Source organism: Diachasma alloeum, unplaced genomic scaffold, assembly GCF_001412515.2.
Source record: "Diachasma alloeum isolate Michigan unplaced genomic scaffold, Dall2.0 Dall_scaffold_01177, whole genome shotgun sequence".
NCBI lineage: Eukaryota > Metazoa > Arthropoda > Insecta > Hymenoptera > Braconidae > Diachasma > Diachasma alloeum.
The window spans coordinates 200,474-225,418 of record NW_021681287.1 but is presented as its reverse complement, the minus strand read 5'-3'; the positions used below and the strand labels follow the sequence as shown (position 1 = coordinate 225,418).

General features: G+C 35.6%; 4 protein-coding genes across 6 annotated transcripts; 2 read left to right on the top strand and 2 right to left on the bottom strand.

Annotated features, from left to right (window-relative positions):
* LOC107046017 (protein arginine N-methyltransferase 1) lies at positions 1-8,588 on the bottom strand. Its single transcript, XM_015268471.2, has 5 exons — positions 8,162-8,588; positions 7,744-8,091; positions 4,875-5,062; positions 1,744-2,674; positions 1-1,236 (listed from the first exon to the last, which is right to left on the bottom strand). The coding sequence occupies exons 1-5, from the start codon at positions 8,172-8,174 to the stop codon at positions 1,127-1,129; spliced, it is 1,590 nt and encodes a 529-aa protein (XP_015123957.1). The 5' UTR covers positions 8,175-8,588; the 3' UTR covers positions 1-1,126.
* Positions 8,455-23,748, top strand: LOC107046019 (DNA repair protein RAD51 homolog 3). The gene is made up of 7 exons (XM_015268473.2): positions 8,455-8,613; positions 10,413-10,498; positions 10,574-10,701; positions 12,532-12,638; positions 22,211-22,494; positions 22,781-22,969; positions 23,567-23,748. The coding sequence occupies exons 1-7, from the start codon at positions 8,505-8,507 to the stop codon at positions 23,591-23,593; spliced, it is 930 nt and encodes a 309-aa protein (XP_015123959.1). The 5' UTR covers positions 8,455-8,504; the 3' UTR covers positions 23,594-23,748.
* On the bottom strand, positions 12,274-14,138 carry LOC107046018. Its single transcript, XM_015268472.2, has one exon. The coding sequence runs from the start codon at positions 13,966-13,968 to the stop codon at positions 12,655-12,657; it is 1,314 nt and encodes a 437-aa protein (XP_015123958.1). The 5' UTR covers positions 13,969-14,138; the 3' UTR covers positions 12,274-12,654.
* On the top strand, positions 14,029-19,510 carry LOC107046016 (protein asteroid). 3 transcript variants are annotated; one of them, XM_029126670.1, is made up of 5 exons: positions 14,029-14,370; positions 15,485-15,667; positions 15,749-15,824; positions 15,895-15,993; positions 16,344-19,510. In XM_029126670.1, the coding sequence occupies exon 5, from the start codon at positions 16,484-16,486 to the stop codon at positions 18,743-18,745; it is 2,262 nt and encodes a 753-aa protein (XP_028982503.1). In that variant the 5' UTR covers positions 14,029-14,370; positions 15,485-15,667; positions 15,749-15,824; positions 15,895-15,993; positions 16,344-16,483; the 3' UTR covers positions 18,746-19,510. The 3 variants fall into 3 exon arrangements, with proteins under 3 accessions (XP_028982503.1, XP_015123956.1, XP_015123955.1); XM_015268470.2 differs by having other exon boundaries at positions 15,749-15,946; XM_015268469.2 differs by lacking the exon at positions 15,485-15,667 and having other exon boundaries at positions 15,749-15,993.
* Positions 23,749-24,945: the final 1,197 nt, after the last annotated feature.

Here is a 24,945-nt window from a genome sequence, read left to right as displayed (position 1 = left end):
AACTTGTAAAGAAGATTTATTCGAATAAAATCTACATTATTTTTTGAAAGTTGAGTTTCAGAAGCTCATAAAAGCGAGGAAAAAGTGCAATACTCTTACTGTTTACATCTCTCTCTTTGTAACTTTTATTATTTTATCATTGTGGCAATGTTCATTGTCAAATTCGCGATTTCTATAATATCACAGGAGGTAGTACCGCGCAATCTCAAAAATCTTAGTATTATTCACTATTATTGTTCATGCTGTTAACTTATTACAATTATGAAGCTCAACATATTTCATTTTATTTAAAATTTTTGGCAAACTTGAGAATGTAAAAGCTTGAAATCTAACAAGATTATCATTATTCAGTTAATTTATTTGGTCGGAAGAATGGATGAGAGCTACTTGATCGTGTCCTGACAACTTGAATTCAGTTGTGGCTTTATCTCATTATAAGACATCTAATTCCTTACGATTTTATGATTTTTCATTTTTTATAACTTTGGAACTCAATAAAAACAGAAAGATTCATCAAAACTTAATAAATTCATCCATATAAAACAAAAAAATCATTTTGTGCTCCGCTCCATCCTCAAGTGAAATTAATTGAACAATTGCATTGAATTGTCGAATTGATATAAATGTACATATTTCTCATGAAAAAAATATACAATTCACAGAAAAATAAACTGTTGCAGTAATATTAATTCCCTATGCAGTAAGATTGTGCAGCATGCAATATATAAGTAAAGATTTTGAGACAATGATTATCATCATCGATATTGTATGCATGAAAAATGCATATATAATCCTAGTAAATGGATTTGTTGTCGAAATGCTAAAGGCACGTGAATCATCAATGATTATTCAAAAAGTTGAAGAAATCGATCAACTTCTAAATTAATTCAACTCCAAACTCTAAATCTGAGTCTTTGAAAATCCCCGAAAAAACGCGAGAAAAATCATCGATCAACGTCAACTGACAACTGTTGAATGACTATTATCAAGTGGATAAAAGTCTCTAGCGAACAAGACTAATTGAAATCTTGATAAATCGGAGAAAGGATCATTTGTTTCGTTGTAACTATTTTGAACATTGAAAAAATTCGTTTCATTGAATGAGTTTGTAGTTTTGGCAGTTGGTCTAGTCGAGATAATATACTTGTCGAAAATCTCGAACATGGAGGGTGATAATTAAGGCCCTGACATCCTTGGGATGTCGTCTGCAGATTATTTTTCCAGGTATTGTCTCACCTGAAAGTAATAATTGCAATTCATTAATTGGATAGTGAAGGATAAAATTATCTTAGTAATAAGTTAGTTTCAAAGAACCTTCTTTTACTTCTATTATTATTATTTTTTATTCATGGCTAACAAAATCGTTGCTAGATCATATAATGACTTACAACCGATTATTGCCTGAGGACTTTCAGTCTATTTTTTTTAATTTAAAAAAAAAAATTTAATTAACAGAGAAATCAAACTTCTCATTACAAAATTAACTCAAAGGAGAATTATTGATAAAAATCTTGGAATCCAAAGCAATGCTAAAACTTTTCCAATTTTTATAAAATTTTTTTTATAAAACTTTTTTTTTGTATTTCGTATTTTCCTCTATGAAAAGGTTTTTTTTATAATATTGTGTCATAATATCCCCCTAAAAAATGAAATAAAAAACAAAGCAAGCAACACAAAAAGTCTAAACAAAAAGCTAAACTAAGAAATGAGAATGTAAAAAAATAGTATAATCAACAAAATTACCTTCTGTAATACTAATGGGCTCATTAAGTGAGAAAACAGTTTGTTTCCAGTGAGTAGGTTTTGCATGCGGTCCAGTGCTGAACGAAATGGGATTATCGAGATCGAAAAAGACGTCGAAATATCCAACAATGGCAGTCAACGAGCCAGTCTTCTTGACAGTCAGCTCAAAAGCTGTAGTAAAGTCCATGCAGCTGGTGTTCACAGTGAAGAGATCGAAATCCTGAATTAGAGAGACACTTGTGACGATGTCCTTGGCACTGCAGACTTCGATACTGGGTTCCTTAACAACCTTTTCCTTCATGCAACTCATTTTAAAGCCATAAACATTGGACCAGTAGTCGACTAGGTCGATGTATCGTTTTGTGTCTCCACTTCCAACTAGACTCAGGGTGCAACGATTAGGCAGTAGTTTACCTCCAGGTTTTAGGTAATGGTCCCTGGCGTAAATAACAGTGTCTAGCATCCCCTCGAACAACAGAAAATAGCCCATCCATTCAGACACGATGGCGTCAACCTTATCGACCCCCAGATCAATGTCCTCAAGCCTTCCCTTCTTCAACTCAATCACGTCATTGAGATTATTCTCCCTGACAATATCCATCGCATGGTAGATAACATCGGACTGGTCAACACTGAGGACTCGCTTACATCCAGATTTTGCTGCGAACATCGAGAGGATCCCTGTCCCACAGCCCACGTCCAGCATCGTGCAGTCTCTGAAAATGTGGGAGTTTGTCAGAAGAGCATCTCGATAGCTCTCTGTTCTGACAGTGTCGGTTAACATTTCGTGGTGAATCGCGAAGTGACTATAGGTGTTGAAGTATCCTTCATCGTCAACAGCTCCTAAGTTTTTCACACATCTTTTCGATCGTCTTTCGGGCTCGTCGTCGAACATTATACTTTGGACCTTTTTCTGCATTTCATCGATTTGCTTCATACGAAAAAAAGAAAAATGACAATTGAATTTTAATCTCAACGGGGTGGAATTACTCTGCGAATATCTCGGAAGCGAACGGACTTTGAGAATTTATCAAAAGATGTTAAAAATTTTCGGCTGAAATATTTGATACATTTTTTGGAAATTTTTATCAAATTTTAGTTCCACGGAAATGTCAAGAAATTTCGTAAATAAAAATTCAGAATTTCATGAAAAAATCGACGATAACTACAAAATTCAGTTCAATTATTTCCTAAAAATTAGTTGAAATCAGGAAAATCCCGCTAAATATATTTTTTAATTTTCAATTAATTGACAATTCAGTGTAATTTGGCACTAAATATTCATATTTTCGTTGACAATTAAAATAAATTGGCGAAGTCTCGTCTTAATGCTGCTCAACAATTTGGAATTTTATTAAATTTTCAGTGAAATTTGAAATTTCATGATTTTTCCCCCCCTAAGGGTCGGTTGCACCAAGCCCTATTAATCAAATAAATCGTCAAACTAACTTTGCATCTGGAGTAATTTTATTCCACAGTTGGATCATTTTAGGAAGTCGTCGTAGAGTTCTTTCATTTGGCCATCGGCTCGTTAATATTGACTAGATACTTCATAATTAGTTGTATTATCGGCAAATAATGATTATTCATTGATATACCACGTTTTTTGGTGAAATATCTTCGATGACCTCTTGATCAAAATTGATGGGCAAATTATTTTTATTCATTTTGATACTTAACTGAGGATCTGTTTAACTGGGATTGGTGCAACTGGGTCTAAATCGCATTTAATGCGACTCTCCTGAAAATTACTAAAACACTGTTTCCACTGTTCATGGAATTTCAATTTTTTTTTTACCAATGTATGGAATCTGAAAAACTACTCACTCAATTATTATCTATTAAACACTTATATTTTACCTAGGGCAAAGTGGGGCAAAATGAAACGGCCGAAAAACAACTATTAGACGCAATGCAAACAAAAAATTTTTTTTTTATCAACTTTGTTTATTTACTTTTTTTTATTATAGGGAGTACTGATGAGAATAATAATTTTCTATTCGTCTTATAACTCAATTGATTAGATTAGGCCGATTACACTTTTCTTTTCAATTAATCAATTGACAAAATCTCCCGTCAAAACTTCTCAATAATTTTCGATTCTACTGCATGGAAAATTATTATTCTCATCAGTACTCCCAAGAATAAAAAAAGTTAACAAATAAAAGTTGATGAAAAAAAAAATTAAGGCCCGGGTGTACTATCTTTCGAATGTTATCTGGATTTTTTTCATCTTTCGTAATCCAAAATTGTCAATTGAGTGGTACATCATGTAGAAATTCGAAATAATTATGATAGAATGATAAAAAAAAATCGAAAATATTCTGAACTTTTTCAAAGAGCATTTTTAATTGAGATTCAAAATGAGTTGAAAAAAGTTGAAATTAAAAATATCTGATTTGCTGTGGCAAATTATCTATTAGCTGTCATTTTCCACGGTTGTTAACAAAACACTAACTCCTCATGGGAGGTGACAGCTAGGTATGTCAATTTTCAAAACAGTGGTATGTAGCCATCTCCCATTTTTATGTGATAAAAGTGTGATTAAAAAATTCTCCAAAGTATTAAAATTTTTTTCAAAGAGCCTTTTCCGTAATAAATATCTCTGTGCAGTGTGGGAAAAGATTTACGAAATCAGTCTTCCCCCTGCATGATATTGGGTGACATTTTTCAATTTCTTGTTATTCAACTTATTCTGAATATAAATTAAAAATGCTCTTTGAAAAAATTAAGAATTATTTCTACTTTTTTTTGGTTATTCATTCATAATTTTTCAAAACTTCTGCATGATGCAGGACTTAATTGACAATTTCAGATGACGAAAGATGAAAAAAAACATCGAGATAACATTCGAAAGACAGTCGGGCGTTAATGAAAAAATTTTTTTTGCTTGAACTGCATCAAACAGTCGTTTTTCGACTGTTTCATTTTGCCCCACTCACCCCTATGTTGCTAGTACTTCAGAGGCCGAGGTTTAATAGAATTTATGGAGAACCTGTTCCGATGATTCCAAAGGCTACAAAAAAATCTTTTAATGAACCCTCTCAAATCTCTTCCCTTGTGGACCCACTTATCAAACAATAGAAGCGCAATTTCATTCAAACCGATTATCAAAAATCTAAGATGTTTACCTGCTTAGCTAGATAGCAAGCAGCTTCCCTCTGCTCCACCTGTGCCCGCAGTGACTGAATCGTCCTCTGCAACTCCGCGAAATGTGTCTCAGACAACGTAACACATCCATTCTCACAATTCACGGGGAACGAGGCGGCTTTCGTCGAGTCCTCTGGGCACCCTCCCTGCTCCTCCAGCTCCTCAATATCTTCAGAAGAAACCTTTCATTAGTCATCTCCATTAATGGATCATACATTATCCACATATGAAAAATTTTAATAAAAAAACCCGTCGTTTCCCTTAGCAATTTTATTGAATTCTGATTAGAACTCTATGAAGATACTACACAGGCTGCCCCACAACCGATCCTTTTCCTCCGAGGGTCTTGAAGAGGATGGTTTTTGATGTTTTTGGTGCGTCTTTTTGCTTCCGAATAGAAATCTTGTAAGCATTATTTTTTTCAATTTCCTAATTTTCGGTGGAAATACCTAGAAATGTCATGAAACGTGACGAAATGATGTTTTTGAAAAATGTCTGTATGTATGTAGGTATGTGTGCACATTTATGTCCGGTTGTCCAGAACTGATGAACGCAAAGACGCTGAAATTCTGACTGCTAATTGGTACTACTAATAGTCAAATTTGTGTTATATTTCAGCTCGATCGGTTGTGCGGTTCCTGAGATATAACGATTTCTCAAAAATCGTTTCTTGCCGATATCTCCTTAACCATGCGACGGATTCTAATTTTTTTATTTTCAAAATACTCGTCATGATGATACCTATTCAATTGGATCGAAAAAAGACCATTGCATCCGAGCAATGTAGTTTTATTCTCGTTTTTTCATTTTTTCACTGAAATTGCTTGTATGCATGATAACTTAAAAAATAATTGAGATAGAAACTTGAACGTTGGTATGATTTTAGGTTTTATGATAACAAAGTTTGGGATTGTAGATGAACGGAATCGGACCATTAGTTTCGGGAATATTCAACTTTGTATGTGAAACTCTTTTGCTCAATATCTCAAAAACTATTGGTCCAATTTCATTTTTTTTTCAAAATGTCCGTCTTAATGTCATCTGCCTAGATCTAACAAAATATGTGTACCATCCTATTGAGAAGTTGAGAGATATTTACGTTTTTCAATTTTTTTGATTCGAATTCACTTTTGCGCGTTATGACATGGGTAAAACTCAGGGAAACCTTTTGAAACTTTGGCTTATAGTTAGGATTGTCAAGAAACATTCCTATATTAAATTTTGGATCGATATATTTGATTGTTCTTGAGATAGAACAATTCATCCAAAATTCATGAGAAAAAAAAATTTTTTTGTCATGAAGTATGAGTGGGATTGGCTTGCATATTTCCAAAAATGGTAACCTTATGCCTTCATTTTGTGAAAACATACATTGATATCCATTCAGAAGCCTACTACCAATGGAATTGGTAGAAATGAAAATAGGAGAAAAAAACAGGTGGAGAGTAGCAGTCGTATGTAATCTGTCAAATGGCTTCGCGCTGCTTGTTTTTCTTTCGGTCTATTACTACTGATTTCAGGGGCGGATATTTATTTTTTACAATTGTTCAAAATTTGTTTTCCTTTTTTATTTTTTTAAAGTACGTTTGATGCTCACATATGCAACCATTTACGACCACACTTCCCCTTCTTGCCCTGTCGCGTCCAAAATCATTTTCCAAAAAGCGGGAAAAAAGTGCTCAGATCCAAAAGTGGAAGGGGATGTTTCTACGTCAAAAGCATCCTCTTCAATACCCTCGAAGGAGAAGGATCGGTCGTGGGTCACCCTATAGAAAGTTTTTGAAAATTGTCCCGCGGTTTTTTGTGCCGATTTCCATAGAAAATTACGTAACTTTGTTGGGCGTTGTGTTTTGTTGTCCTCATGTGATATTTTTTTATACAAAAACGTCAGTAAATGGTGATTTTTTCCTATTATTTGTTCTGCTCGGATTTTTTCTATAACAACGCTTAGGAATGAATTATTCAAGTTTTGTCTTGATTTTTGCGAAGGTAAACACAGAAAACACGACATTAAAGCTTGTAAAATTCTTGTCCAAAAATATCTACTAAAAATTCTATAACCATTTGCATTCATAAAAAAAACTCTAGTTTCCCAGCTACCTACGGTCATTCATGTAAGGTTGATTAAGTATTACATTGGGAGAATAAAGACACAAAATCTTTGATATCAGTCAATGTGTAAGATGCACAAGGTGTCTTTCACCAGGGTATTCATTTATTCTGCAGGAAAAAAATAAAATCTAAATATTCCAACCAATTTCATTATAACAATATCGTAAAAAGAAATTTGACAAAAAAACTTTTTCTCGAAATATCAATTAGGCTCAAATGTAAATCGCGTATTCTCAAAAAAAAGAAAATAGAATCTCAAAAAAATAATCGCTATCGAAAAATTTGTTGACATAATTTTTGACAGCAATCGACACAAAAATCAAGTAGATTTCTTCAATAGGATTCTAAAACAAAATCGACCGGGCCTTTACATTTTAGAATCACCATGTTTTCGGGCACTTTTTTCATGCTAATTTCTCCTAGTTTCTCTAGTTTCGAGCACTTTTAGCGAATTGAGGTATAATTAATCATTTTTGATGGCTGAAATGAATATGATCATGAATAACAATACTTATCAGAATTTTCCATTATTTTTCCAAAGAGTTTCTAGTCTGCAGAGTCCAAATTTAAATGTGTAAAAAAATATTTCTCATAGATTCTTAAATAGAAAAGCCAATACAAATATCACAGGCCTCCAATAAAAAATTGAATAGAATTTCTTGAAGGAAGCGATAGGTTTTTGCCGGTATCAATTTTGTTTATACATGCAAACTATCGCTCTAAAATCTTCAAACTAACCCAGCATGAGCCAAACATCATCCTGAAGAACAGGCACCAGGTACTCGTCACTATCCCAGGGTTTCTCACACCCGGCGAGATCCCCAGGGGATGGTTTATGCTTCCTAACGTAATTAACGAACTTCCTGTACGTGTAATCATCCAATTGTCGATCCCTTATGAATTTTGCGAGGTCTAACCCATGAGAACTTTTCATGTGTTTCGTGCCCTCTGAATATCCCCTAGATTCCTTCTCGCAGAATAAACAGATGATTCTACATGTGTCATCCTCAATCTCATCCCAGTCGTCTCCCCTCTCATCATCACTGCACTCCAATTCCATCTCGTGGCTCGACACCAGGTCTGGCACTGCAAACCAAACAATCAATAATTTAATATTTATCTCAACGTTTAATCAATAGCTGAAGGAACCACTCACCATTGTCTGTCATCTTGATGACTAATTGTGGACTGTTTTGTTGATGATTTGGAGACACAACGATTAGGGCAATTGTAAATAGAGGTTAACCGCCTTTAAGTGCCGCTTCACGCGTGTTATGGCACGTGTGTCTTTTTTTTATGTGTTGAGAGCTATATTTTTTTGTATCGATAATGTAGGGAATGTTCGTGAAAATGATCGATTTGGGGACAACACGAAATTACTAGATGTAACTAGATGATTTTGTGGGGTGGTCTTGGCTAGACTGGAGTGTCACATGTGTTTTTGAACCTTCCGAACTGACAGTTTGGCGCAGTTTGAAGGAATCGTGAAATTTTTATGGATGATCGGAATGTTTAGACCGCTCGGGACGTTTTCATTATCGAAACATACGTTGGATTTACTTACAAAGAATGGATTCACTTACTTGGAGGATATCCAGAAAGCTCCAGGTATTTTGAAGATATTTCTAATCATTATTTACATGGAGGTGAATTGGGGATGGAATCAGTAGGTCCACGTGTGAAGGAGTTCGATAATATCTGATGGTTCTATAAGATGGGTTTACGAAGAAAATTGACATTTTTGTAGGAATGCCTTCCATAGGAAAAGTTTTAGAAATTTAGATTCTCAACTGTACAAAAACTTAATTGTTAGACAACAATTGGGATTTAGTTTAGTAGTAATTTTCGGGAGACTTCGAACTTAGGGGCGAGGGGGAAGGCATGGAATTGCAAAATCCTTAGGGGAGGCTGGGGTAAAACGGACTCTTTTGATTTTTTTAAAATGTTAATGAGGGGTTGAAATGTTGATAAAATTTAATAATTTTTTTTTCAATACAGAACAATTCTTTCCCTTTGTGACGACCCTAAACTGAGCTCAATTGATCAATTTATTTCTGAGTTATGAATAATTTTAAAAAAGTCTAAAAGTGTCCGTTTTACCCCACCCTCCCCTAATTGGACTGAAATTCATTGTTTCCATAGATGTTTTCACCGAATTGTAAACGTTCAATCACTCAACACCTTGAAATTTCAGTGGAATTGTCACTTGATAGGAATTTCCAAAAATTTAATCGAAATATTTCAATTTTTTTCTTTTTCTGTGAATAAAAAGTTGTTTCAAAGTTCAGAGTTTCGTTCATATTAGTGGCGTTAAGGTAATTGAATACAAACATCAAGCTACTTTTCGTATTCATTAGTTATCTATGATAAATAGCTTCATTGCTGAGTTAAAACGCAAGAAAATTGAGAGTTCTCTTCTACTGTATCTCCAACAATTTAGGCCAATTTCTTATGTAGGACCAGACTTATTAAAAAAACTCTTCTATAAATAATTCTGCATGGAATTTACTCCTGTAGAGAATAGGAATTTCTACAAATCTCCCACGATTAGTATAAGAAATGTTCGGATTCTTCGTGGAATTAACATATAAGGAATCTCGAAAAAATATACCAAGGAAAATTTTCAAGTTCGGTGGGTTTTCACACGTTTTGGGTGTGTGGGCTATTTTTTCCACCTACCTCGTATAAGAATCTCCGTAGAGATCTTACACAAATTTTATATTTGAACTCGAATATATATCGAAGTCGTTTTGGGTTTCGATATCATTCCGTAAAACTAAAAATTCGTGATTTTAAATCATGGGCAACCTAGGCAGCTAATATGAATGTAAATTTCTTTGAGACACCTCATGTAAGAATTATGGCTGCTCAGGCAGATTCAGAGGTATATCATTTTTTAAATTATGAATTAAATATTTCAAAACAAATTCAAGAACGCATGGTATGGCAATTTTATAATAAGCCATACTAGCGTTTAGCATTATCCAGGATTGGCGACGTAGACGCAGCTGATATGTGTGAACCCCAAAAAGCAAAAATAATAAAATTAATTTGACTAATTCACACTCTTTCAGTTTGACCGACTATTCTCTGTAAGGTGTCGAAGAATTTTTCGATTTTTTCATATCTAATGAGAAAACTTCCGTATTTAGTCTTTAATTATAATGGAAAAGTTGATTTTCACATAAGACGCTGGGTTAAATTCTGATATTTCAACATTTTTTCTTCCAGAACCAAAACTCTAGTTAAATTAAAGACAAAATTACAATTCGGAATCTAATCAAGTTTTCTGAATTTTTTTTGAAGTTGTCAATGATTTCTGAATTTATCATAAGTGTAGAACTACTTTAATAAAGATAATCTCTACTTTTTTCACTACTTCGCTAATTAAATAATGATTCTGGCAGAAGCTGCGAGGCGGTTCGTGGATGTGGATGAATTGATGAAAACTTGTACCCCTTCAACCACTCTATCAGCCCTGGATCATTGGCAGGTGGGTCACTCACCCTGGAATTGAGAGAAATGAACAACAGGAAATTTTATTTACATGATTTATTACTATTCTTAGGCAGAACTGCTCTGTCAGCGGGTCACAACATTCAGTAAAGCATTGGATGCACTCTTGGATGGTGGGTTTCCCTGCGGAAGTATTACAGAGCTTTGTGGTGCACCGGGGACAGGAAAGACACAGATTTGGTAAGTATTTTACGTTATTCGTAATTACATTATTGAGAATCAATTCCTAATTACTTATCATTCAAAAGGGAATGAAAACATTGATTGACAGAAAATTAATTGAATGATTGTAAACAAAATAGTAATAAAACATAGTTGGTCCCTTCCTTGCTTAATATTTTGCGGAAATAATTTATTTGTAAAGTATTAGAAAAGGCGAGATAGATACAATACGTATTGAGTTCGTAGGTACATAGCACTAAAACAACTGCGTCTAGTGAAGACTTTTGTTGTAGAGAATTTTATTGTCAACAAAAAAGGTCTTCTGATATTTTTCGCAAAGCTCACAGTTGTAAAAAATTATCTAAACATTTTTGAAACTTATTTAGTGCTTCACCGTTCCCTTTTTCAAATAAAGAGAGAATATCAATAAAAATATGATCGGTCCTTCCCACTTCCTAGGCTTCGTAAACTGAAAAAAATCTTAAAAACTCACAATTCACAAAAATAGTTGAGCTTTGAAATGGTGAATATGTAGGGGGTTAATAACAAAACACATTTACTCTTCAGATTTATCCTCAAATATATTCTGAACAAGTAGAGTCTACCCAACTGTCTTACAAGGCCTTTCTGGTACGGAATGTTATTCTATAAAAAAGGTCCTCGAGATATTTCGATATTCTTCTCAAAGCCCACAGTTGGAAAAAATTGTCTAAACATTTTTGAAACTTATTTAGTTCTTAACGGCTCCCTTTTTAAAATAAAAGGAGAATTTCAATGAAAATATGATTGGTCCTTCCGACTTCTTATACTTAGTAAACTGAAAAAATCACAAAAACTCATAATTCACAAAAATAGTTGAACTTTGAAATAGTGAAAATGGGAGGTGAATAACAGAACACATTTACTCAAATATATCCGGTACTACTGGAGACACCCAACTATCTTACAAAACATTCTTGGTACGGAATGTTATTCTACCCAAAAAGTCTCCGAAATTTCTCTCTGAACCCATTGGTTTCATAAATATTTGAAGAGATTGTGCACATGATTTCTAAACTTATCTGGTTCCCCACAATATCTTTATTAAATAACTAATTTCCTAGGTAAAAAATACTAAAAAAAATATTGCTAATCTTTGTGACATCCTCTACGTTAAAAACCCATAAAAATCCTGAAACTCTCACGATTCCACTCCAGCAATATCTTCGAAACTGCTAGATAAATCAGAAAAACTCAAAATCTGTACTTCCTAGGATATTTTATAAACTGCAAAAAAGTCATCTTGATATTTTTCCAAATCCACTATACTCCTAAAGAATTAATTTCGAAATTCAGAGTAAAATGTCTAAAATTTTTCAACAGTGACTAATTGACATGAAATTTTTATCTACATTGTCAATGCGGAATCAATTAATCTGGAATATTGAATGAGAATTCCGGCAGCTAGTGCTCGAACTTCGCAATCTATTGGAAATTTAATTGAATGGAATGTTCAATTTTCACAATGAATTTTGAAATTCAAGCTATCATTGAAATATCAATGATCGCTCAACGTAAAAAACTCAATTATAAAATTTTCCAGGATAAATAAGAAATTCAATAAATGCGATTTGAAATTGAATTAAATTTAACAATATTGTTAATTCTAATGCCGCTGTTAGTTGAATTTTTAAAAAATCTGTCATTTTAGTTTCCGAGATAACTAAAAAAAATATATTCCTCCAATTTTTTAACTCACCCTGTTCTCCCTCTATCCACTCCAAATTAGCTAACATTTCAACTGGAAAAATTCAAAATCCAAATAAAAATATACAAAATTCAAAAAATCACAAAACCCATGATTTTCAGCTTCCAACTGTGTATAACAACTCAGTTGTGCCAAGAAAAGGACGGTCTAGATGGTAGAGTCCTCTTCATCGACACCAGGAACGGATTTTCCAGTCGTCGCCTCCAGGGTAAGTCTAAATTGCCTCAATCACAAACCATAACATTCTCTCTCAGTGTCAATCCCTCCATCCTTCCAATTACCTCTCCCTCCCGCCTCTCACCCCCTTTAAAAACCATAATGAACTGATTTTGATAATAAAATTCATCGTTCTCAAAATCCCTGTAGTGCCTCAGGCTCCCAAACGGATTTTTCTGGTTCACGACCCCCACAAAATTTTCAGAACCTCCTAAAATCCTCTCATAGTCCTTCTGGGCTTCCTCCTGCGTGTAAGACGTGACAATCAGAGGACACATCAACCCTCCAATGGTTTTTATCGTCGGAGCCCACGTGTCCCTCTCAGAATTGAACTCTACACATTCGTGGACCCCGATATTGTACCCAACGACGACATCAGGACTCAGGAACTCCTCCCCCTCGAAGAACTCATGATAAAACCTAGCTATTATCTTCACATCGAGCTTAACATCCCTCTTCTTACACTCTCTGCACAAATAAGGGGTCATCGAAGGCATCTCAATGCCCTCGAGGTCAGGACCAACAAAAACAAGCAATATCTCCTTCAGGTTCGGTCTGAAGTGGAGGATGATCTCAAAGGTGCTGGGGTCCTCTAGGTCCACAGCACTCGCCCCCACCACGTGCACCACCAATCTGTCTTTAATTTCATAATTAATTTTCTCGATTCCGTATAAGAGACTCAGGGGTCTAGTGAATACCTCAGAGCTCGCTGACGTCTGGACATTGTGGGGGAATGGCACGAAGTTTGGTCCACAGATTTTAATGAATTGGTTCATATCCTCGGGGAGTTTCGAAGGACTTTGATCCTCTGGAACACTCGGAATGTCTCTCCTCAACATCGGGGAGAAAAACACGTCAGAGGCAGCGCATTCTGTTATCTTCCTGCATCTCTCGGAGTGCTCCTCCTTCGACTGCATGTGACGAGGGCAAAAACTGGTGCCGGGACATACCTTGCAGTCTGTTAAATTATTGTGATCTGTCTCGAAACAAGTGACACATCGTTTCGGGAATTTTAGGACCTCTTCCTCCTGTTTGTTCAGCTTCCTTCCAAGTTTTAATTGAGTAATCAGCATGAGGTTGGTCTTCATGAGGGCCCAAGATGCCTGGTTCCACTCACCCCCATCACCCGTGAAGACCGAGGGGGACGCACCCCTCAACTGTGTCAGCACCTCGCAGAGGTCCTTGTGCTTCGGATTCTGAGTCTTTGAGTCTTTCTCGCAGAATCCAACTGCTCGACAATTTTTACAGTAGTTTAGAGAGTAACCCTCACCCCAATTTCCACACTCGTAGCAAGCGTTCGAGTAGAACGAGTTCCATTCCATTTTCTGAAGATGTTCACTTGGTTGCGAGGGACCTCGCGATTTTTCGGGACTTGGAGAGGGCTTGATTAATTTATGAAGACGATTTTAATGATTTTTGGGGGCACTGGCGTGCCGGCTAAGAAAAGACGAGCACTATGAATTCGAAAACAATGGAGTCTAACCTAGCTAGGTTTTACTCAGTTTTACCACTTGACAGTTAACCTAAAAACCCCACGAGGGAAAACAGCTGAGGCATGAAACGGTGATGAAAACATCGAATCTAGTCCTCATTGTTGTTTGAAAAATAATAGAAGTATTGGTTCTATTTACGATTGTCGAACATATTTCGTCATTGGAACAATTAGTTTGGGCAACTCATGTGGATACTGCGAGGATAGAAATCTACGAGGGAACATTGTTGACGTATGAAAAAATTTCACTGAAAAAACGCTGTCTCTAAGCAACAATACTGAAGAATTCTTAAGAATTCAATAGAATTAAAGCCCGGCTGGATTATCTTTCGAACGTGATCTTGGTTTTTTTTTATTTTGATAATCTGAAATGGTCTGCAATTGCTATTCGGTTTACATATCCCTGGAGTCTCCAAAAATTATTAGTGTACAATTGAGAAGACGTTGAAACAAAGTTGAACATTTTCAAAGAGCGTTTTTGAATAATATTGGGAAATAAACCCAATAGGGAGGAAATTGCAAATTAATAATTTGATGTATCTTATAGTTGTTAGGTCGTCATTTGTCACAGTAGTCAATGGCTGTCAGATCGCTAGTTACCATGATAAATTATCCATTCACTATTTCCTCTCTATCGGACTTATTTCTTAATCTTTATTAAAAACAGTCGTTGAAAATGATCAGTTTTTTTTCTACTTTTTTTGATAGTACAATCATAATTTTTAGAGATTCCTGCGTGATTTAAAATCCAATGGAAATTGTAATATATTTTACATTATGAAGATGGATAAACAATCAAGATAATGTTCGAAAGCTAATCCACGCAGGCCTTAAATTAGGATTTTGTCTAAGTAAATTCTATTGCATTTCTATTGAAATTTCAGAACAAGTCTATTGGAGTTCTATCAGAATTCTATCCACAAATTATTTTCTGCGCTGATTTCTATTAAAAATTTGGAAGATATTCGACCGAAAAACATCTCCAAATTTTTATTTTTTCTATAGGAATTATTTGACTTCAATTTTATTAGTTTTTGTTCACTGTATATGTTCCTGTTCTTCATTATAAAATCGAAGGAACAAAAAATTGGAAAATTCATCTCCACGAATTCCCATAGAAAAAAAAATCCAACAGACTAAGGTATATTAGAAAATCAACATTTATTGACTTTTCTATATCGAAAAATATCTATTGAAAGACACATGGACAAGTTGCACGTTTTTCAATTTGAAATTTGTGCAAGAAACACCTAGAATTCTTTACAGAATTTCAATAAAATCTGTATAAATTGACAATGGAAAAATAAACGAGAAAGCGCTCGGTGTTTCTACTCCATTTCTAACAGGTGTTAAATACGAAGATTGGATAAAAAGTGAAATAGTCCTCATTATCATTCAAAGAGTAATCAAGAGAAATAATCCTCTCATTTACGATTGAATCTCTCACATTTTACTATTGGAGCAGTTAAGCTGTGAAACCCATATAAATATCTAGAGTATAGAGAACCACGAAGGAAAATAATGAAGAGGTGATGAAAACATCAAATACAGTCATAAATATGATTAAAAAGTGAGAAAGAAATATTCTTCAATTCGGTTTTTAATTACAGTTGACCAATAAAACTGCTGTGAATATTCAGAAAATAGAGGTCCATGGAAGATAATAAAACATGAAGAGACATGAACGTAAGAATATGGAATAAAGTTCGCATTGCCACTTGAAGACTAATAAGAAGAATTTCATTTCTTACCTGAGATTGAGCCCAACATATTTTTCACCATCTGAACAGTGAACCTGTGACATTCAGGTAAATATACCTAGGATCCATCCACGAGGAAAATAGACCATAAAAAGGTAATAAAAAAATGCAATAGGAGAAGGTAAAATAAAATGAACCACATAAAATCATCAATATCTGCTACCGCAATGATATGATTCAGATAAATATTTTTGAAGGTTTTAAATTAATTTTAAAACCTACAAAATTACCCTCAAAATGAAAAAAAATTCTTTCAATCTCATCTTGCCCCGCTCAAAAAAACAACCATCATCATCATGTCTCCTCTCATGCTGGGAGGGGGATGAGATCATCATGCCCCTCTCAAAAAAAAATTAATGATTGAAAATGGCTCATTTTACCCACCTAAAGCATTATTTCAATTGAACAATAAGAAGACTTTATTATTTCATTAATTTTTTTACAGTTGACCTGTAAAACTCCTCTAAATACAGACGAACTAAATACACAAAGGCTAATAATAATGAGAATATAAAGAGGTGATAAAAACATTAAAAAAGCCCTAATTATTAAATCTGAATAAGTGTCAAAATTGGTTGATTGAAAATGGGAATTCGAGGGTTAACAACCTACATAGCCAACCGCTCTGACTACTTCTTCGAGCCCCACGAGCTCCAGAACACCTACCTAGTGATAGACGGTTGGAGTTTGAGCTCCCAGATCTACTGTAAAATAGCCAGATGCAACTGCACCTTTGGTGGTGACTACGATCAATTCTCCCACAGTGTGACCCAGTTCTTCGAGGACCTCCTGCGCTGTCAGGTGACTCCAATAGTCCTCCTTGATGGAGGCTGGGAGAACAAAAAAAGAATGACTGTTTACAATCGTGCACGTGACAGACTGTCCACAGCCTCAAACTTCGGTCCTGCAGTGCAGAACAGATTGAAGTATTTTCCCCTAATGCAGACCGATGTCTTCAGGGATGTTCTCGTCAACCTGGGGATTAAATTTGTCATGTGTCCCTTTGAAGCTGACGAGTGCATTGCAGCTGTCGCAAGGATCCTGAAGGCTCCTGTTCTGAGTTATGATTCAGATTTCTATATTTATGGAGTCGAGTACATTCCTTTCACAACTCTAGACCCTTTCGTCATCAAGAATAGATCAGGGTATGCCAAGAGATGTAAAATATACCGAGTGGAAAAGCTTTTGAATAAATTCCAGGGGCTGGATGCGAGTCTTTTACCTCTGGCCTCGATCCTCCTCGGTAACGACTACATTAAACGAAGTACTTTTAAGGATTTCTTCAGTAAATTAAAGTTGAAGAAGAGTAAAACCCAAAATGAACAGCAGAGGAGGATCCAAACGATTCTAAATTGGCTCAGGAATTATTCCCTGAATTCTGCGGTCGCTGCTGTCTTGAAAAAGCTGAGGAAAGACCGGAGGAAAAGGGTTCTCTACTCTATTGAGCTCATCATCAATGGATATTCGACATTAACAACGTACATGCTGGAGCCTCTGGGTCTGACCGAGACTTACACGTCTGCTATCAAAGAGAACAAAACGAAAACTTTCAGGTTTCAAGGGGATCTCGATAAACTAGATGCGATGGGAGACGAAGTCGAAGCCGAAGAGACTGAAGATGAAGATGATGAGGAGGAGGCAGAGGAGGAAGAGGTTGATGACGAGCCTGATCTCCTCGCAGCAGAGAAATTCGCATCATCTGTACCAGAGTGGTTCATCAAGGGTCATCTAGCTGGCGACTTTCCCACGTACTTCATCAACATGCTGACGCACAATCTTTATATTCTCACTCCACAGATTGAGGACTTTGATCAACCTTCCTCCCACGAGATCAGTATTCCCATAATCACGAGGATATTTAGCTTGTTGTCCTCTTCCAAGGGAGAGGAGAATGTTCTGGAGCTGCTTGTGAGGGAAGGGAACCAATTTGTGAAACGATTCATCACGGTTCCAAGGGCACCAGTACCTCTTGAAGATCTCAGGGAAGTTTCGTCGGTTGAGAGAAGGGAAATTATTGACGAAGTCTTGAGAATTTCTGAGGAAGATGGATTGGACAATTGTCCAGAAGGCTGGAGATTGTATTTGGGTACGATGATCTTCTGGATGAGGCGAGAGGTTCTTCCAGAGAGAAATAATATTCACCTGAATTGTCTGGTTGCATCCATGCTATTCAGCATTATTGATGATAGAATTGGGTTTAGGAGATCGAAGAAAGCTTTTGAAAGGAAGTTCTCTGGGGAATTTGAGAGGATTGGAAAGGAGAGGAGGCATCAGAAGTTTTTAATTAAGCAGGAGGATGATGATTGTAGTTTGAGGGAAGCTGTCGATGCAGTTGATGAAGAGGACTGCATAATGGGGGCGCAATTCTTCGTCAATCATTTCGAAATGGATGAGAGACTTCGATCTTTACCGAGGAGATTTTGTGTTGAGATTGTTCATGCATTTGCGCAGTTCCAGAGTTGCTTGAGGCACTCGATGCACCTGAATGCACTTTTGGGATATCCGTATATCCATCCACGTCCTGCTGAGTTGTTTAATGGAACTCTGTTGTATAATTTGTATTCGAATCTCTCGAAGAGGAATGATGCGCAGGTTTATCTGCAGGGGAAGCTCGAGAATGCTCCTGGTCTTCTTAGGGTCTTTCGAGGGGTCTATCGGATTGTTGAGGATAGTTTGGGGAAGGTTAAAGAGGAGAAAGCGAAGAACTGCAAGAGGAGGCGGAATAAGAACACGAAGAGAGTTGATTCGGAGGATGAATTTTTGACTGCTGAGAGTGATTTAGAAAGCCCGGAGAAGAGTCTTTTTTATGATCCCAGAAACCCTTTTTCAATACTTACTGTGTCTTGATTGACGGCATGATAAGAGTGAAGAAACATAACGAAGGGGTCGATCTTTTTGTACCTCTTGTTGAATATTGATAATCATGATGATGAGTGATTTTTACGGAGAATGTAAAGAAAATTTTTTGTTGGAATTCAAAAGTGGAAAAATTATAAAAATGTCTTTTTTTTACTTATCACAGTTCATTTTCCTACTGAATTGGGTTTCTATTCTGTAGTAAATGAAACCTAAGTGTTGTGAATATAAAACATTTATATTGTATAATTTGTATTTCAATTTTTCGAGGTTGAATGATGCACAGGTTTATTTGCTGGGAAAGTTGGGTTTCTTAGGAACTGTCGAGGTTTGTAAGATCGTTGAGGATAGTTTGGGGAGAATAAATGAGGAGAAGACGAAGAGCTGGGAGAGGATGCGGAATAGGAACAAGAAGAGGGAGAGAGTTGATTCGGAGGATGAATTTTTGGTTGCTGAGAGTTGGTTGCTGATTTGGAGAGCCCGAAGAAGAGTCTTTTTTATAATTTTAGAAACCCTTTTTCCATATTTATTGCGTCTTGATTGAGGGCGTGATAAGGGTAAAGAAACATAACGAAAGAGTTGATTTTTTTGTACCTTTTGTTAAATATTGATAATCATGATAATGAATGATTTTTGAGGATAAAGTAAAAAAAATTTTTTGTTGGAATTCATAATTGGAAAAATGATAAAAATGTCTAATTTCACTTATCGCAGTTCATTTTCCTACTGAATTGGGCTTCTATTCTGTAATAAATGAAATGTAAATTTTGTGAATATAATAGCCTTTATAATGTATAATTTGTATTTCAATCTTTCGAGGATGCATGGTGCACAGGTTTGTTTGGTGAGAAAGTTGGGTTTCTTAGGCAGACATCGGCATAATTATAATTTTCAAAATTACAGTTAAATTTTGCATAAGTCAATTGCTAATATTACTCACCAATTTTTTAATTATTAAATTAACCATCAATTTAAATATTCAAATTTCGAATTACTTCATCAACCAATAATTGAGAAATTTAAATTACCAATTATTATATTATTTTTCAAATTTCAAAGAAGATAAGTAAATATTAATTATTGTAAGATGCACCTTCTCACAATATTACTCAAGTAATGATTGATGCCGATCTATGATAAAATAACTATTTTCGTCACACGGCCGAATAAAAATTTTCTAACAAGTGTGAGGGTTGCAGACCGAGTCGAAACTGAGACATGCAATCACATGGATCAGAAAAGTGGTTTTCTGTACTGCTTCTCACAATTTCTGGTCTGGGAACTGGTATTGGATACTTCCCGAACTTGAAAACTTGAAAATCACTACAAAAAAATCTTGTCCACTGTCTGCGAAGGTTTTATGAGCCTCAAATTGCACTTGAAAACTATAGATAAAAAAAGAGGTACTGGAAGGAGATTTATTGTTGAGAGGTCTAAACTGCGTAATCGGAGAGTCCAAAGATTTATTATTTATTTCCTGTCTACGTTCTAAGCTAACTTAATTTTTCCCTGTCGCAAACGTGTTCAAACATGAGTTACTCTAGAATTTATTCACATCTTATTTATTAAATAGTGAATAAATTGTAGTATCAAAATTAGCGTTAAATATCTAGTTATAATGGTGAAATCTAGGGACCCTACGTCGCTACTAGTGACCTACGTGTTATGTCCTACCGAAGTAACTAGGAGGACAGTAGCGCCAATGGAATTTAGAGCGCCAATTTTGACTGTAGATTCGTTAGCCGCCAAAGCTCTGATGAGCACTCCATCGAAATCCAATTGTTTAATCCCAGAATATTTGGTTGGAAGGGTTGAATTGTGAAATAAATTCAACACAAGTGCTTAAGAGAGCACACAAACACTTTTATTCAAAATACTTCAACTTCAGACTTTAAACTTTGCCCTACAAAGAATGCATTTAATAAACTCTAGAAAAACTCTACTAAAAAAACTATTTGAAGAGAGAACCTGGAAGCTGAAGGCTTCACCACGAATTTCCACGATGGAACTGACTTAAACTTAAACTTAACTCCAAGGGTTGGGTCCGCAACCCCACTGGACCAAAAGTTGCGCGCGCAATCCTGGCCCAGGGGAGAGGGAAAAGTGAAACTCAAGGAAAAGCGGGGAAATGAAAAAAAAGGGGAAGAAGGGGAGCGTGTGACGTCGTGAAACTTCGTCGCGAAGGGTCTCAGGCCCTCAGCCTAGCGAAACAATGAACAAAGGAGAGCCCACACATGTTAGTCACGTGAAACAGAGAAACTTTCGAAATAACCAGAACTGAGATTTTACGACATGGGACCGTAACCGTTAAATTTATTTTCTTCTCTAAATTTTGGATTTTCGAGGAAAGTGTTTACTCAACGAGAATTTTAAAGGGTTGTAAATTATAAGAACAAAACTCAAGTATTTGACATTTACTATTTCCGTAACGGTTTTTCTCACGCTTGCGATGCTGTTTTTCGTTCTCTTTGTCCATTGTATTCCAGACTTTCTTTATTCTTCTATTTCTGGTATATTTTTAATTTTCTGAACTATTTAAATTATTTTCCAACAATAATTTGAATCTCGCGGACTGCTATGGCCGATTAATAGCCCCATCTATAAATTTCAACGTCAAGACATCACATACGCGACACCAGTTACGACTTGCCTTCGGCGAGCGCTGCACACCTCGCGCAATTAACCCTAGTCTGGTCACCACTTGGTCACATCCGCGGGGATTTCCTGCCGTGTCATTTCCCAAGGAGCACAGTTCTGGAGGGTATCTGCAAGTATACCAAAAAGGCTGTCTAATGTCTGTCCGAAAAGGTAACTTGTGTCTAGAAGTTACCTAGAAGTTAACTAAAAGTTATCGTATGACTGCAAGATACCTTTTGGACGGACATTAGTTTGCCTTTTTGGTATACTTTCAGATATCTTTCGCAAGGTTTGCTACTTGGGTTAGATTTTAGCGTTGCCCGAATTCACTCTACACTGCCCGGGCGCGTTTAGCGAGTTTCTGACAATGTCGCGTCAATTTCATTTAGCATGGAAAAAAAAAATTCATATGTCCAAAATAATTTGCTTTTTTTTAGGAATTGTGGGAAATATGTTGTTCTAAAAACTACTATAATTTTTTAAACACTTCAATTGACTAAGTCAAATTTTTTTGAATTTTTCCGGTTAGCCAGTCAATTGCAATTAAAGAAAAACGACGCGTGGCGGGGTGTCTCTCATAGGGTTAAAAAACCAATCGGATTAAAAATGCGCGTTCGCGCACTTTCAATAGATTTTTCTATTGTAAACTAAATTCGAGAATGATCCTGGTTCTTCTCCTATCTACCCCAAATCCTATCCAGCAATATTCTGTGACGTCATACGATGTGGAATGCTATATAAAGTCCCGTCTTCAGTGGATCGAAATATATCGAAATATGCTATTTCCCACTGTTTCGTTTCCAATTATTTTTTTTTTAGAATTGATTGAAGGATGCCAACACGATTTTCCCGACTTAAATGGTAAACTGAAAGATTTTCTAGAAGGCGTTACGATAGTTTCCATACGCACAGCACAAGAGTTATATTCGACAATTGGAAACATGCGGGAATATTTAGAGGACAACAATCGTCATCGAGTCATTATAATTGACAGTCTGTCTCTTCCTGTATTATGCACGATAGAAGATACTGTTTTGAGGTATAAGTTCTACTTCAAAATTTTCGACGAACTGCAGAAAGTAGCTTCGGAGTATAACATCGCGGTAATAACAATAATTCTTTCTGAGTCGAAAAATTTGGTCTTAGGTCCATTCAGTGACTTGATCGATTTTTGGATTGGTTCTCAGGTCGATTTTTGACCTCGGCATGCAACTTTTAGACCAAAATTTATTCAGTGCTCGGTTTTTAGCCGTTGTATGCAATTTTCAGATCTTCAACCGATCATCCTTGGAAAAATCAGACCAAAAATGATCAAATTTTTTGACTGGGGCTTCAAATTTTATCAGCATTAGATGAATTTCCGACGAATTTTCCTGCATTGGTTTTCAGGTAGTAATTGTTAATGAATTGACCACTCAAGTGGATTCAAAGGGGAACATCGGGTTTGCTAGTGGTGGTGGACAGGCGGTGGCTCATAGATGCCAGAGGAGACTGATGTTGGCTCGTCTCAATGATACGACATTCGCAGCGAAAATTCTGAAGTCCCCCATTTTGTCACAAACCTCAAAAACTTTTCAGGTAAACTATTTTCTATAATCTGTCATGCACCAAGGAAATGTCAGAGAAAAGCCTACCGCATTCAATAGTTTTCTATCGCATTCCTGTTGAAAATTGCATTAGATTTTCGCCCATTCTATTGACAAATTTCTCAGCTTTTCTGGATACTTTTTTGAACAGAAAGTTTATTGATAAAGGCAATAATTTTGAATTTTCGATAGAGTTTATTCTATTGCAATATTTTTTATAGGCATTCCGCGATATCAATTTTCAGTTTTGTTCGATGGATTTTCCTATTTCTTTCAGTAAAAAATGAAAACAAAAAAAAACATTAAATGTGAAATTTGGAAAATTTAATCCAAGTGATTTCTACAGAAACAGTCTCAACAGAATAACTTATATAGATAGACTAAAATCTGTTGGTTTTCTCCATACAAATTTTAGAGTGTACGTTTGATATTTTCTGTTGAGAAAACGCGCAGAAAAAGTGTAAGATTTCCAATTCGTATATAGACCTCCAATTAAAAAATTCACATAAAAAATTTCTACCTCGGCTTCTATGAATTTTGTTTCGTCAGTGAATGAATATAACAGCCAAATAATCCTTATGTATTCCAGGTAACTGCAAATGGAATCAGGAATTGATTAAAATATGAAGAAAAACTACGAAAATAGTAAAAGTTTATTTTTTTTCAAATTGAAGGTCGTCAGAGACGTCAAAACAAATTGAATGTGATAAAATAGTTTGTACCGATGCATATAACTATGAGGATTATGTAAAAATAGACAAATTTGGGTACTTCAAATTTGCGAGGCATATTTTTTTCCATCGAGTCCCTTTGAAACAATGTTCTGTAATGATTGGAAGATAGGAACCAATCCCGAAAATTTCTACAATATTCCTTCTACGTATTCGTCGATGTTTGTCACCGTCGAAAATTTTGTGATAAAGTTCTATTATAAAGTTCCTGGATGGGTGAAGGCAAGTAAAGACAGTCCAGCATTACATTGAGCTGGAATGTAAGTCGCAAACACTTCTGGAAGTCTCGAAAGTTATCCTCAAAATTCCCACAGTCTGCAACTCCTTGCCAGGGGTCGGAACAATCATCAATTTCAAAATAAGTTAAAATAACTGATAATATTAGCCAACAATTTTCAGTTACCAAATTAATCATCGATCGAATATTCAAATTCCGAAATAATCTATCCACCAGGGATCATATCAGAAGATTAACCATTACATGTCTTATCGAAAACTCTTTTATATGATACGTGCGTGTAACCGCATGGGTTTCAGTTGACTATAGTCCACTGGAAAGTAGCGGGTTTCAAGCGTCTACACACACTCAACTGAAACCCACTGTTCTAACAGTTGAGTGTGGGTAGGCGCTTGAAACCCACTACTTTCCAGTTGACTATAGTCAACTGAAATCCGAAATAACGCATGACGCGCATGCGCATCACCTATTAAAAGAGAATAACAAGGAAGGAAATCTAACCTCCGAATAGTGGATATACAAAATGACTGAAAAAAGAAAAGGTGATTTTCGAAGCAGATAAAATGAGCCAAAATCGTATAATTCCTCATAGTGATGAAGAGTTAGGCAGTGAGGAGAATTTATTTACTGATGAGGAGGAGTTTATTGGTGATGTGACATTTGAAGAAAATGGAAATAAAATATTCTCCGATTTTTCAATTACGTTTTGTATCATATTTTTTTATAATTATAACTTTCATTTTTTGCGAATTCTTAATGATTTTTAAAAATTGTATTTTGTAATTATTATAATTATTTTTTTTCAATTAAAAATACTTTACGAGTTTTTTGAACTACATATTTAATGAATATAACTAATTTTTTCTTCAGAAGTTCCGCATAATTTTTAAATCACACTTTTTTATAATTATTTTTTTAAATAAATGTGATCTTTTTTCTTCAGTAGGGGGGGCTTCGCCCCCCCCCCACCCCCCCCCCACCGGGGGCTTCGCCCCCTGG